At 38.4% G+C, this 15,885-nt stretch overlaps 1 protein-coding gene across 1 annotated transcript in view; it reads right to left on the bottom strand.

Annotated features, from left to right (window-relative positions):
* The window catches only part of LOC126251389 (aspartate aminotransferase, cytoplasmic), a 69,300-nt gene extending 62,617 nt beyond the window's left edge, over positions 1–6,683 (bottom strand). Inside the window, exons 1-3 of the mRNA XM_049951783.1 lie at positions 6,505–6,683; positions 1,186–1,367; positions 983–1,091 (exon numbers count right to left, since the gene is read on the bottom strand). Of these exons, the coding sequence (XP_049807740.1) occupies positions 983–1,091; positions 1,186–1,367; positions 6,505–6,616 (403 nt within the window). The 5' untranslated portion in view covers positions 6,617–6,683. The remainder of the gene's footprint in view (positions 1–982; positions 1,092–1,185; positions 1,368–6,504) is intronic.
* Positions 6,684–15,885: the final 9,202 nt, after the last annotated feature.

The raw sequence follows: 15,885 nt of genomic DNA, 5'->3' as shown, positions 1-15,885 counted from the left end.
ATGATGAGCCCCTGAGAGGCTCTGTACTATCGACTGCAGATGTTACAAACTAAGGCAGATATACATTCAGTAGGTGCTTTGAAGCCAGCAACTATGGGATGGGACACTCAGGGCAACTGGATTTGTCAGTCTTTGGAAGAAGGTAAAAAGAAGGAAAAAAGGGGGAGAGGGGAATAAGATGTTCTATGGACTGAGGTGTTAGTCCATATGAGGGGAATGAGATTTTAAGGAGGATCTGTGGATCAGTTTGTATCACAGGGGTGGTATCTTGATGGCAGATGCTGTATGCAGAAAGCTGGCATAGACCCTCACTTACATACTCCCTTTGGTCAAGTACCAAAATGATAGATCCCTCGTCCACTGGAAGATAATGATGGAGTCATAAGTTTTTTTACAGAACGAAGAGACTGGAGTTCTTATGAGGACTGGTTAGGGTTATCTTGTAAGGACTTGAGAAAGGGTTGTGAAGCAATGCTGGAAGTTATGAATTCTCAGAAGGCTTGCAAGGGGTGATCCTGAAGTAGTAATAGTGGTGGTGGATCAAGTTGGGATCGTGACTGGAAATGTTCAAGGCAGACATCAATATCTGGTTTCCTGTTTGAAAGGTTTTGGGGTTGCAAAGTGATATTTCCAGTTGACATTACACGTGAAGGAAAGTAGGTCCTTCACCAAAGCAGCATGATTAAATGCAGGTCTAGAGGTGAAAGTGAAACCCTTGGATAATATAGATAATTCAGGAGGGGAGAACACTGTATTGTTGTGGCTGGCTGTTGTGATCATGAGTTACCATTATGAGTTATTTCTATTGAGGACCAACAACATTTCTTCACATTATAGAGAAAGTTACATTATATTAATTTCAATCAATGTTCTTTTAAATGGAAAACCACAGCAGGATTCAGTCAGTAAGAGCACAATTTATATTTCAAATGTAGTACTAAGTCTCTCTATAAAGCATAGAATTTTTCTAAATTTACATTACCCCATGTTGGTTTTGAGTAATAGAATGTGGTGTAGTGTAGGTGCCTGTTTAGGAACTCAGCACCGACTCTCAATGCGCCTGTACCACTCAATGTCTGGACGCCAAAAGCCTGAGAGCACACAAAACTAAGATACAGGACTCTGAATAAGTTAAAAATTTGAAAGTTATCATCAGGAACAACATCTGGTACGAGCTTTACTTACCCGTCCTTGAACTACAGCACTCGAGTCATGCCCAAGTAACATCTTTGTTGCCGCAGATGTGAAAGATTCCATTCCCAGCACTGGCAAGTACTCATGGTTGCTTGTGTCATCCTCTGCCATACGTTTCTCTGTTTTTCTGACAACTGGCAGCACCCATGGCTTCCCTTCATTTGTGCGGTATGCTGATAAAAGCAAATATTCATCAGTGGAGAAAATATAATCCATAAATACACTAGTAATAACACATACTTTTTAAAAGGTTTTTGTGATACCTATTTGACATTCAGTGGTGCATTATCATAACATAAATGGGAACATTACTAGATTTAGAAAGAGTAAACAAATTGCTACCATGAAACAAAAACTTTTCTGTATAAAAATAGCATACATTCAGGATCACTATGTTTACATTGATGTACATATATTTTTAGTACTCAAGTATGAGTTAAGAAACCAAATGAATTACTCAACATGTCACTCACGACAAATTGTTCCTTGCATCAAAACAAATAACCAACCTGGATAAGCCTTGGAAAGTGTTTATGGTACAATGTGAACTGAGCTTGAGTATTTTGTGCTACATTAGAGTTTTATTAATTTTTCTCGGATGTTTCTGAAGGAGTGTTATGTACTACACTCTCTTATGCATGGAGCTGTATTCTTTGACAATGGCAAATAAAGCAAACATCAAAAGAACAATCCTCTCCAAACAATTATACACAGCTCAATATTGAAACAACAACCACCCCCAAGACAACATCAACAAAAACAGGGTATTTTAACTCATCTTCAATTAATTTACATAAGTTTAGGAAGCCCATGTGAATCTGAAGGTCTGAATGACTGTCACACACTAATCACTATGCATGATTTCCAGTTATGTCTATGGATTTCTTAGGAACACATTCACCCCTTACGCGAGTTAGTCACAATTTTTGCAACAATATTAGAAACCTAACAATCACAAGAAAGCAATTTGTGTACCAAAATATAGATCATTGATCAGATTTTCTACTGTTCTACTGATTATTCAAAGCTAGAGGAGGATGACAGGGACTTCTTAGCAAACTTTTGGAATGTATGTTGTCCATCTGTTGGCCACTCTTACAATTTAGAAATCTGCCTCCCTTTTACAGTTACCTACGTATATTCATCATATTTTATTTATTTTTTTTAATTAATTTTATTCATTTTTATTTATTCTCATTGTTCATTTGATTGTCAGTGGATGTATATGCAACTTTATTTTGTTTTGCCACCTGAAACCTATTCCTGTGGATCTCCTAGCAATTTGCCGATCTTTATTCTGACAATGTTTTCATTTTGTGATACCATGCACCGCTCATTTTTTGAGGCTCCTATCTCCAATAGGCTGGTAACATTGACAGCTTTGGACGCTGTATTCACTGTTTACTTTTTCCAAGAAGTACACTTTCGAGTTCAAATCTTCTATTTTGTGGCAACATGTAACACTGATGATTATCACCACCATTTTACGAAGGCTGCAGTGATTTACATGTTGCCCTCAGCCATGTTATTCAATCAGTTATTAACAGTGCACTTCCCGAGAAAACTGAGCACATCTGAATATTACCAATTTAGGCCATTACTAAGAACAAACTTTTACAGGAATAACATATGCATATCGAGTTAGAAAGTCATATTTACTTAAAATAATGTGAGAAGGCTCACAATTCAAATGTGTCTCTTGCAAACTCACCTTAGGCAAATAACCTGATGCTAATGATAAGATGATTTCTTCAGTGACGCTATGCCTAACTGTTTACCCTCGTTTCTCCTCCATATAAGCTTACACCCTGTCTCTCATGACCCCACCAGTGATAAGATGTCTAATCAATTTTTTTTCTTCCCATTCCAACAGGAAAACACCCTAAACAAAAATTCCCTTGAACACAGAAGCAGTCTTTATACCAAATATCAGGATGGATAGACTGCTGATTAATTATATGCCCCACTTTTTTCATCCTTTCAGACAGACTGCAATATTGCAGCTTGGGGATGTAATACAAAATCTAAGGTTCCTTGGAACAATGCTCCTCTAGTACCACACACAGTACACTCAGTTACTGCAACACAGTACAGTTAAGACAATTTTTAGTTTTACATAAGAATAAGCTACAACACAAGATGAAACTTTTACTATCTTCCAATAAAGATAAACTCTCAAAGAGCATTACAGCCACGAAACCTTTCACAGGCACAGTGCTGTCGTCATTAGAATCGCAACTAGCGAGGATGAACAGTTCAAAGACCTCGTGGTTTTTCATTGTGCAGTGGCCTATACCCTACATACCAGGCTAAAAAGGACAGGTTAAAACTATCAGCACTCTAATATGGGATCAAGCTTTAATCACATAACACACACACACACAGAGGCATCCAGCATGATTAGGTCTGATGACCGGTGATACCACTTATGTGACAATGCCTTTCTTAAACTTCCCAGACAGTAGAAGACATGGAAAGAAGTTGTCTTTGCTGATGACAGCAACATCATAGTCACTGGTAAAACATCTCACCAGTACATTTTGGTCTTAAGGTTCTGGCATCGGTTTGTAACAGCCAATGTCTTGTTGTGAGATACAATGTTATTATAAATGATTGCAGTGATTTCATAAATTCACTGCAGCTACATTGACATATTGTCATAAAACTCACCAATCATATAGAACAACTCTGAAAGTTTTGTAATGTTGTAGCCACACTTCAGATTTCTGCCACAAGAGCTTAGCAGTGAACAGTTAGGCAAGATGGCGGCAGGGGCACCAAGAAAGTGTATGTTGTGCTTGAAATGCTCCTGATCTAATCCAATGTCTTGTGTGTGATTATATAAAAGATTCAATGTTTACCTACCAGAAATGCGCACTCACGTCAACAGTGCTTTTGAACAGATTGAAAGGGGCATGCCGTGCTAAATGGGGACATGCAGACAAGGTAAGGGGGACGCAGGGGGTTTATTGGGTTTTTCTACGTGTGTGCGTGCAAACCCCTGTGACAATATGTCAGGGCTAATATAGCTACAGTAAATCTGTGAAGTAATTTCAATCATTTATAATGATGCTGTACTGTTCCTACCTGCACTTATTTCTTAGCTATCGGAGTCTTTTCTGGGGATTGAAGGCACAAAACAAAGAAATAACTTTTAAAAGGAGGAAAGGGCCATACGAATAAAACTGCAAGCAGTGGTCAGGCCCATCGTGAAGAACTGTTCAAAAAAAATCTGCATCCTTAATGTTCCAATCTTTTGTACATTTCAGGGAAAACATTACTAAGTATTTCATTAATAGTTCTGTACATCCAGGTAGACTGGAGAGAGCATATGGATATGTGCATAACATGCGGCAGTACATTTTGAGCCCAGAGTCAGTTTTCCGGATAGACTGAAAGAGAACCCAAGTGGCATAGCAGCATGTTCATGGTCCTTCAGACACCAGAAGGTGTCGTGGTGTGGGCAGTCAGTGTAGAGAGATGCAAAGGAACAGTGTAGAACTGTTTTCATACAAGAACATCATACATATGGGACCAACTGAATGAGGGAGTGCAGTTGTTAACGAGGATGGAGGTTTTTAACTGTTTGGCTACCGTGATTCAGTTTTTTTATGGTTTTCCTTTTATTTCAGGCCACTGCTGGGATGGGGCCTTCATCAAGGCCATGGCTGACCACCTGACTATCCTCATAACACTGACATCTATATTTTATCTGTATGTATAATTGAGCCAGTTATTTCATTTTTATCAGGACAAACCCAAAAACATTGTAAAATGATTACTGCATGAATAAATAAAGGAAATGAAATTACCTGCCATCCTCTGTTAGAAACCCAAAATATTCAAATTACAGAAGAAAGCCATTCAAATTATATTGAAAAAGAAGCAAGAATAACTTTGAAGAAATTGTATCAAGACCTTAATATTTAGACACTTCCACCACTGCATATAGATAAGACCATTGTGACTGCATAATGAAATCCTACGAAAAACTAGAGAACAGGGTACTGTTCCTCCCCATTAACCCAAGAAACGGCAAACAACTGCAGTGCATTTCACACAAACATGTAAATACTCTGGTATCAAGTTAACACACCCTCTATAAAGAGAATTACAAAATCTCAAAACTGAGACCCCTAAAAAAAATAAAATTTCTAATCAAAGAAGAATTCTATAGTTAGGCTGAGTACATGTGTTGACAGTGGGCAGAAGTTCACCCTGTAAGTGGCAAGTTTTATTCATCACATTAAGCGACCCCAGAAACAGAAACTAGTCTTACAGAGTAAACTAGAATTATAACCACTCATGTACAATATATGATGATAATGCAACACAAAATAGCATTTTTTCCAACTCTGGGTAGTCGAAGACATATGAAAGCCTACTGTAAATCATTAAGCATTATGTAGGCCTATATACTATGTAAGCTAGTATGTGTAGAACCTACAAATTGTCTGATTGTAAGCATAACGATGGGTGCTATGTTACAAGTACATAGCTGTACAAAAGGTAATTTATGGGACCAATAAAAATCGCAACCACAGTTTCAATGTCAGCCAGTTTCATAATAGTTCTCAGATAACAGTAATGTGAAAGGGTCACCTTACCAGCACCAATCACATACAGAATATTTTGAATTCACATATGAGCCATGAAGGGGAAATAACATACGCAGTCAGAAACATTACGTGCATCTCTGTTAACATACTGCAGAAAGGAAGATCATAAAGCTACCTATGCCGAAAATGGTTCTTGTAAGATCATACATTGCCTCTAGTTATTGCAGTAATACTTCACAGTAATGTGTTTCCTTTATTATGATGAACTCTGGAAATTTTAGAAGTGTTATTATCTCTGTGATATGTACTTTAACAAGCATTATGTCATTGGAAATCTTTCCCCTATGCTGTAGTGCTCACGAAATGTAGTTTTCCGTCAGTTTATTTGCACGGTATTCCCTGACGATACAGGCACCCTTACCTCGAGTAGGCACAATTATAACAACTGCAACAGTAAACTCATGTTGTGCATACGGTTGTTCTCAGTAGGAAAAGCCCGTATCAGACTAGTAATAGCAACTAACATAAATTCATTACTGCTACCTTCGAAACTTCAACGAATTAATTTTTTTCATATTTAACAAAAGTGCAGGTTACGATCTCAATCATTTCTATAACTGGCTCACAAGTTTATTACGCCTCACTGCTGAAAAATATTTCTGTCACACACGTTCGTCTAGAAAGATAGACACGCACAGACTGGTGTATCTGACATTTTTCATGCCACAAGGAAATACACAACGACACTTACCTCCTATAGTTAAATTAGCTTTATTAGGATGAGAATCATCTAAATATGCTTTATTTAATGCAAAAACTTCAATGGGAGGCCCAAGCTTTACGCCAGAAAATCTGGATGACATTCTACTGCTGCCAGCCGATATACCACTGTACCACACCTCCCACACTTCTTGCTTGACTGACCTTACAACGACCTCCAACCAAAGCATTTGAGACGAAGAAAATATGTTCTGTCGCGACTATGTAAACAAGATTCCTGTCAAAACAATCATTTCTACAGACTTGCAGCGAATCGTCGTCAGAACATAGGAACCCGCAACTTAACAGTGCTCCTTTCGGTTTCCAATAATGTGAATATTTTTCACAGAATAAATATTCTATTCTATTCATTGTACAGTGCTAGTATTTTCACATTGCTTGTGAGAGGAAACAGTGATTTAAGAGTTATCGGTCTGATCCCAACTGTCGCGGATCAAGGAATAGGGACAACGCAACAATCCATTTAAATAGTCACACAACAGAACGATCATGGAAGAGTTTATTGTGAAGACGGTCAGACAATCTGTTTCTAAAACACACAGACTGCCAAGCTGTATACTTTGGACAGAATCAAGAATTTTTATTCACCATTAATCATTTTACCATGAAATTGGCTTCGGCGTTTCAGTACAATACAGGCTTTAGTAACGCATACAAGAACATAATAAAATAATGCCAGTTAACTTTAGTAGCCTATACATATTAAGCACAGCAGTAATAAAACACACTACAGGATAATATTTAAGAATTTGCGTCAATAAGTTATGCTATAAAATAGTATGGTATAAGCCCTTTGCATAATAAAGGGGTACAGTACATATACATGACGTAATTATACAAAACATAACATAACTATATAAACAACCATAGCACATAATAATACAAGAAACTATAGGAAAATTTGTTAAATGCTAATATCCTCCTCAGGCATCTCAAAGAAATCTTTAATATGGTAAAATAAGTGATCTGATAGCCAGCTGTGCCACATAATTTTTAAGAAAATTTAGATCCATAGATCTAACAGAGATTGGTAATTTGTTGAAAATTTTGTGTGGGTTCACTTAGCGAGAATTTCCAGTTCTTGCTAATTGGTGCCTTGGTATATCCAAATCAGCCATAGCTCTGGTGTTGTATTCACAAATTCTCCCATCCCCCCCCCCCCAACCAGCACCGAATTTTGGAAAATTATTTTATATAAATTTATAATTTTGAGTATTCTGAGCTTGAAAAAAAGAGGACAACAGTGAAATGAAATGAAATGGCGTGTGACGACGGCCTCCCGTCAGGTAGACCGTTCGCCTGGTGCAAGTCTTTCGATTTGACGCCACTTCGGAGACTTGGGCGTCCATGGGGATGAAATGATGATGATTAGGACAACACAACACCCAGTCCCTGAGTGGAGAAAATCTCCAACCCAGCTGGAAATCGAACCCGGGCCCTTTGGATTGACATTCCGTCACGCTGACCACATTTTTTTTTATAAAAACATTTATTAAAATAAAACAATGTTACACATTCCAAATACATACTAAGTTATACATACATGAAGTTATTTAAACAAAACGATTTGATCATTTCAATTACGCTGACGTTAAGGAAAGACAGCAGAAGATTGTGTTACTGACTAATTACCAGAAAGAATTAAGTCAAAAATCAAGAAAAAAAAATTTAAGACATTCAAACTTCAACCTGAAGAAGTAAAATCTGCACTTTGAATTACATGAGCTGCAATCTTCAAAGAAGTATAATTTCCTTATGATGGATATCAGCAAGTTGGTGAGATAATTTTAAATATAAAACAATTTCATAATCATATTAGACAATTTCTGAAATACTTGAGAATGGCGGAAAGGAGATATATAATAAAGTTGACTAGCCTTCCAACTACACTTTCTGGACATTAATTGAATCTTAAGTATCTGAAGTGATCAGATCTATATAATCAGTTTTTCACTGCGAAACTGACTTACGCATCACAGTGCAAAAATGAACAGGGCAATGTGCCAGCCATTGAATATTACATTTATCAGATAGAATCTTATGGTTTTAACCAAACGATAAGGACATTTCTATAAAAACTGTCTATTTCCAAATTTCTAGTATAAGCCAATAATGCACCTTTAATGTTTTGTGTTTTGACACTATTAGACACACAATCTCAATGTCACATAAGTTCTGTACATTAGCTTATAAATTTCAAACTACTCTCTGAAGTAGAAAAAGCACACATCATAAATATACTATAAAATCTTAAATAGTATCCTTAAGATAACTACAATACATCACTGTCAACACAGTCTTCTTTTTTATATTAACCAATGCCCATTCTTTCAAATACAATTTTTAACATATTACCGAACTATTTCTTGTGATTCGAATAGCTTCTAATTTTGTGGAACTCACACAGCATGTGTACCTTGAACTCTATGATGCTATTGGATCCTAATTTGTTAAGGACTTAGTTAACAAAATTTCCCAGCAACCACTACGCAGCGTTATTTTTTACTTCTGGGAAATAGCGTGCTTCAGGCCTGTGTATCAATGACAGCGATATATACTCAGGGGATGTTCCTGTAATCAGAGCTATTTGCTCCCGGATCCACTTCCAACTATTCATGTGACCACTGCAAGTATATCTATGAATTACTGTGTCAACTAGATGGCATTGTTGACATAAATTTGTTTCACAGAGTCCGATTGCGTGCAGTCTTTCATTGGTGCTAACTATGTTGTTAACTGTCTTGTACCATGACGTTTTTATACTAGACGTGAGCACATTAGAACTAATGTTTTTCCAAATCTCAGTCCACTCAATGTTTGGAAACTGTCGTTCTATTTTGTTTCTTCCTTCGCTTTTCTTCGTTCCCGCATTATGGCTCTCGATGTTAAGTGTCGGGACTGTCTGAGTTCAACACTGACATAACTAAACTCAACATAGAAAATCCTCACGTGCTGTAAGTGACTGTTGATATTCTGCGCGTCAATCTGGGGAAGCAGTCTTGGAGGTTTAATGATCTCGAAAAGTTTGCTGGTTACACTTTCTTGCAAGTCTCTTATTAAATTAACTTGCCTTTTGATAAAAAGAGCAGAGGCTTTATCTGTTATATCAGTTAATCCTAGTCCACCATTTTTAGGATCTAAAGTGGCTACTTTAGCAGGTACTCTGAACACTTCACCTCTCCACAAAAAGTTGGTGATTTTGGACATTATTCTCCTCGCTGTCATCTCGGTATTGGAAACAGCTGGGCAGTATAATAAGCCTTAGCAAGGATGCATAAGTTGATATACTGTGTTCTTTGAACTTGGTTCATATATCGAGTAAAATTCTCTACAACGGCTCCTTGCACTTTATCTGGTGCAAGTTTCCAATTTAAAGCCGTCATTCTCATAGGGCATGCTGTCAGGGTGATCCCAAGTGTTTTATGTTGTCGGACTAATTTTGCCCACTCGACGTTGATATTATCAAAACCTCTGAGATTTAACATCTTACTTTTTTTTCGTTTGCATTGGCTCCAGATGCTCTACATTACGAATCAATCAGAGTTGCTAGCGTGGTTACCTTGTCATTATTCCTTATAATGATCCCTATATCGTCAGCGTAGGCTCTTATAACTGTTTTATATCCTGATAATGTTAAGCCTTTTAATCTAGCATGGACATGTCGGAGGAAAGGTTCCAGCGAAATGGCGAAGAGCGACGTGGACAGAGGACTTCCTTGAGGAACACCTCATTGTATTTGCATCGGCCTGGATTGTTGACAATTCACCGCTATTTTAGGATTTATTCCAGTTGCTATGTTCTTAATCAACTTTATGACCCTATCGTTGAAACCTATTTTCTTCAATGTCTGTAGAAGATATTCATGATTTACTACATCGAACGCTTTATAAAAATCTAAAAACAATAAAGCACACTTTATGTTTGTTACAGAAGTATTGCAATGATATCCCTGAATTCTGCTAGATTTTGAAAAATGTTTCTGCCTTGCGTGCAGTTCTGATGGTGACTAATAATTTTATCTGTAAGGCATGAAATTCTCTTGTTTATTATTCTAGCTATTAATTTATAATCAGAATTCAGCAGTGAAATTGGACGAAAATTATTTAAATCTTTGTTTCATTATTTTTTGGCACCAGAACAATTTTACTCTCCTTAAACTCAGCCGGAATGATTTTACCCTGAATAACCTCATTTACAATGTCCGTGATTTTCGCACCTACTATTGGCCAGTAACGGATGTAAAACTCTGCTGGCAGACCATCCGGTCCTGGGGATTTTTTTGGTGGTGAGGCGCACAGAGTCTCATACACGTCTTCTTCACTTCAAATTTTAGTTGTCATCTTCTGTCAGCTGTGGGGCTAGGATGTCAAGGAATTCTTCCAAGGAAGCATCTCTACTTTGATGTACAGAATATAGCTCTCAATAATAGCGATAAATCTCGTCCATGATATCCTGCTGGGTTCTGAGAATCGTACCGTGTTTTGTTCGAATTTCATCAATAAAAGTCCTTCTCACGTTTTTCGTATGCTTCACTAAATGATATAGGGAAGTAGTTTCATCTTCTGACACCGAATTTGCCTTCGATTTTATTTTCAACCCTTCCATTTGACTTCTCTTGATGTTAAGTAACTTGGCTTTGACTTTTTTGATGTCTGCTATCCAAAGTGAGGAACCTGCTGAGACTTGATCATATAGATCTCTCAAAACGGAATAGTAATACTCTATAGTGCATTTCATTTCCCTCGCGCTCTGGGCACTGTATTGAATAAGAACTTTCCTCAACTTTGGCTTTGCCATTTTAACCCACCAGTCAATAGCAGTGGCATGTCTACTACGGGCTCGCAGGCATATTCCCCATGTTTCTTTAATCAGATCTTCTAAATCATGATTTAATAACAAGTAAGTGTTCGAATTCCACTGATTCTTGAATCGGCGAACCATCTTGTTAGATTTATGCAAGCTAAGACACTTGAATGGTCTGAAAAGTACGTAGGAATGGTTTCTACTTTGATCACGGAAGGTTCAAGATTTTTAGAAATATATAGTCTACCAATCCTGCTACGTGATGTTGCCATGACATAAGTGAACTCAACAGTGGAGGGGTATTTGATTTCCCATATATCCTTTAATTCTAAACCAGTAACTAGTTGTTTTAGTTCACTTGAGAAATTAAAATTAGGTAACTGATCTTTTCGATTTAAAACACAATTAAAATCACCTCCAAGTAATAATTGTCTTGGCGATTTCCTTAACAAGTATATCAGGTCATCTTTGAAGAAATGTGCCCTGTCAGCTCGATGAGAACTTCCTGAAGGAGCGTACAAGTTGATGATAGTCACATCATAGATATTTAGTCCTATTCCCCTTCCGGATTCCAGTTGTTTCACCTCGCTTACTGTAATCCCTTCCCTCACCAAAATAGCTGTTCCAACACTTGTTTCGGGAGACACATTTATGTAACTGACAAAACCAGGAATTACCAAATCCGAAATTATAACTTCTTGTAACAGGGCAATATCAGTCGTACAAAAATTCCTTAAGGGCCGACAATTTCAAACCAGTCGTGATTTTATTTATGTTTATAGTGGTGACAGAATAAGATTGCGTCATTGTGCTGTCACGATGTAGTTGTTGTGATGAACTAATTTAGTTTCCTGTGGTTCAGGGTTCAGTTAAGCTGTAACAGTTTTCTCGGAAGGTTGAACATGGAATAACACTTCAATCAGTTTATTAGTTACTGATTCGTGTACGACCGTTTCGGACTGAACATTCTTTGGGCTTGGGTCGCCCCTACCGGATTTTCCCTTCCCTTGGTGACGAGCTACATTCTCATTTGGTTGCGTCGGTATTTTACTTCGTGGCTTATCTGGAGCAGCAGCAAGGGCTTTCGCAATTTCGGTTGCCGGTGCCTGCCCCTAGATGTTGACCGTGATTTCAGTTTGGCCACCACTTCCTCGTTCTTTATTAATTTCACTCACTTTCTGATCGAGGGAAACAAATGGAGACTGCAGTTTTGCAACCTCTCCCTGAATTTGTTTATTAATAGATAGATTCTGATCTTTGCAATCGGCTACTGCACCTGTTGTTTCTTGCAAATTAATGGTGCTTACACCCCCTTCATTTTCTGGTACCGTATGTGTATTATCTTTCTGTTCATTATTTTCCATTCGCATTTTGCCTTCATGTTCTTCTGCCTCCTCATCGCACTGTTTTTGCTTGCGAAGTGAGGGACGAGACAGCTCGTCCTCTGAACAACTATCAGTTATCTCCAGAGGTCGTTTTTTCAGTTGCGTTTCAGTTTCACGAGTAGTGGCAACAGGGTTTCCTTTTGTTGTTAACGGGGGAAATTGACTGTTATCGTGAAGGGAGACATCAGCTTGGCCCGCTGCGTTAACATCCTCAACCAGTTGTTCCGGGCTATTCTTTGGTAACAGATCATTTAAGGTAAGCTTCTGACGCTGTATCAAATTACTTTTAAGAACAACAGTTCGCCGCGGACATTCCTGTCTGAAGTGACCGGTTTCGTTACATATATGACATGTAGCTTCCTGACCTGTATAAACAATTTGCGCCTTATACCCACAAACAGTTATGTGAGAGCCGGCCGCGGTGGTCTAGCGGTTCTGGCGCTGCAGTCCGGAACCGCGGGACTGCTGCGGTCGCAGGTTCGAATCCTGCCTCGGGCATGGGTGTGTGTGATGTCCTTAGGTTAGTTAGGTTTAAGTAGTTCTAAGTTCTAGGGGACTTATGACCTAAGATGTTGAGTCCCATAGTGCTCAGAGCCATTTGAACCATTTAGTTATGTGAGACGGAATATTCGTCTTAACGTCCATCTCTACACAGCGGACCCCGTTAAAACACTGCAGTTTAAAGTGAGGTGACCATCTTTCATTTGCAATTGATTTAACGTCTCCGTAGTTTGAAAGAGCTTCCCTAATCTTATCATTTTCAATTTCAATGAGAAGATTCAAGACACGAACGGTTTTGTAATGAATGTCCGCTCTACAGATGGAAACCTTTCTTTTATAACCATTTCTATGCACAAACTCTACTTCATAGCTCCACTTTCGTAACACTTCATCAACAGTCGAAGCATTGATTAACTTCACAAAAACACAGTATTTTTCCTGATCCAGTTGCCAGGTATGAACGGTTTCAGAATTTAGACCAATTACCTGTGTAATCCAGTCATCTATTTCCAGGGATGTCGGCTGAACAGGACGGGATTCCTTGTCAAAAGTAAATACCAGAGTATTCTTCCTGAGGTTTGTAGCCATGGTTAATCCAGCGAAGCAATTTCGGTTAAACAACTGAAACTCCATGTAGCATCAGCAAGACCAGAAAGAGCGATCAGATCACAAGGAACAGGAACGAACACGGAGATTAACGGACGGACGTCACTCGGCGAAGCACAAGTACAGCAATGTAAACATCGAAGTGCAGCGCAACAGTTAACAGCGGCCACTCACGAGCGCGGCTGAAACGGAACATGCCACTCAGCTACCGGGGGCGGACAGAGGAGGAAAGTGCTCCATAAGAACTGTTTTACACATTATGTGTAAGCCTCCTTTCTCTATTTTTAAAATATTTTTGATGTGAGGGGAGTGTCCCCATACAATCAGACAATATGATGTGTGTGACTGAACAGTCCAGAGCATGTCACGCTAAGGTAATCCAAGCTCACTACACTTTCAAAGAGATATGACACACAAGATGTTTTTTCACATACCTATCTCAGCTGTTGTATTATCCACTGCATAGGATTGAACTAACTGGATCAAGACTCTCTTTGACTTTCCAGGCATAACTCTATCTTCATAACTCTATCATTGCATGTTGAGCTTTGTTGCAACCTTTCGAGATGAAAAAGTATTCAACATCTGGAGAGGACATCTTTTCTACCTTGAAATTTTAGTTTGTTTTTTAGTTTTAGTAGGACTACAGAACGACATGACAATTTTTTCAGAGTCTACTATAATTTCTCGTCCACAAAAATGCCTGAATATAGTCTCAACAAGCTGTCACGAGTCTAGTTTGTCCATGGACAAAAAGGTAAACTTCTGTGGTGATTAACTTGGAGAGGAGGTGTTCTTGTGGGATTTGAGGATGGATATCCGATAGATATATTACAGCCTTGTGTATGTACCATACCACTATTGAGGAAAGGGTAGGGTGTCCTGCTAATTTCCACTGGACTCTGCACCAACTTTCTATCTAATACTTTTCTACATTTCGATAAGGGCTGTATGACCAGGAGAGGGATGAAAGGTTGGGGGCTCTGGCTAACGATGTTCTGAAAAGATTTACAATCTCATTGGTTGTAGGGCACACTAGAAGTGCAACTGCTTCAAGGGAACGGCATACTTTCCTATGAACAGAGTGACAACCAAATAAATTTAAACTGCTTAGTGACTGCTAAATCTACAGATTTCCCTGTGTGATCTTAATGACAAATCTGTGGTTATGTAGAATCACAATAGTTTCTAGAAATACATCAGAAATATTAAATGAATGAGAAGTGGAGATTCCAGGAGGGGGAAAGTGCCACCTCTTGCCCGGCACAGATCTATCCCCTTCATGGATGCCTATGTTCGCCATACCTGTGTAAGTGGTTTGAGGTGGGATGGATCCACAGGCTTTACGTAATTATTATGTCTACATCTACACTCTACAAAACCACTCTGTAATGCATAGCAGAGGATACTTCGCACTCAATCAGTTATTAGGGCTCTTTCCCATTCTGTTCACAAATGAAGCAAGGGAAGATTGATTGCTGAAACGCCTGTGCTTGATGTAATTAGTCTAATCTTCATGATGACTATGTGATTGATACATAGCAGGTTGTAGTATATGCCTAAATTCATCCCTAATAATTGGTCCTACACAGGAACGATTCTAGAAGTTGATCAAATGGGGGGGGAGGCTAATGGCAAAGGGGGAGGGTTGAGGGGAATGAAATATCGCTTAACAAAAGGAGAGTTGGGGTCCCCCCACAGACAAATTGGAAAAATTTGGTGTTGCTTAAGTAGTTTTCGGTAACTGTTTTGGAGTTCAGGGTAAAAACGTGTCTACAGAATGTGTGTGCTTTGGAAGATAATACAATTTGACCCAGATGTCAGTGATTGCAAAGTTTTTGTCTGGGGTCGGCAATTTAAGTGTTGATAGACATACCCGGCATATTCAGCTTTCTTGATTTTTGTAAGTGGCAATCGTACGTTAATATACATCCAATGCCGCTCTTATTCTTTTATTAACATGTATTTGAAATACATTGCAACCTATATTGCTACATAATTATTAAAAAAATGATTGAATCTGTTGAAGTAATACGTATATTCGCTGATTTCTGAAG

Source organism: Schistocerca nitens, chromosome 4 (genome assembly GCF_023898315.1).
Source record: "Schistocerca nitens isolate TAMUIC-IGC-003100 chromosome 4, iqSchNite1.1, whole genome shotgun sequence".
In the NCBI taxonomy this organism is placed as follows: domain Eukaryota; kingdom Metazoa; phylum Arthropoda; class Insecta; order Orthoptera; family Acrididae; genus Schistocerca; species Schistocerca nitens.
This window is presented reverse-complemented; position numbering and strand designations above follow the sequence as displayed.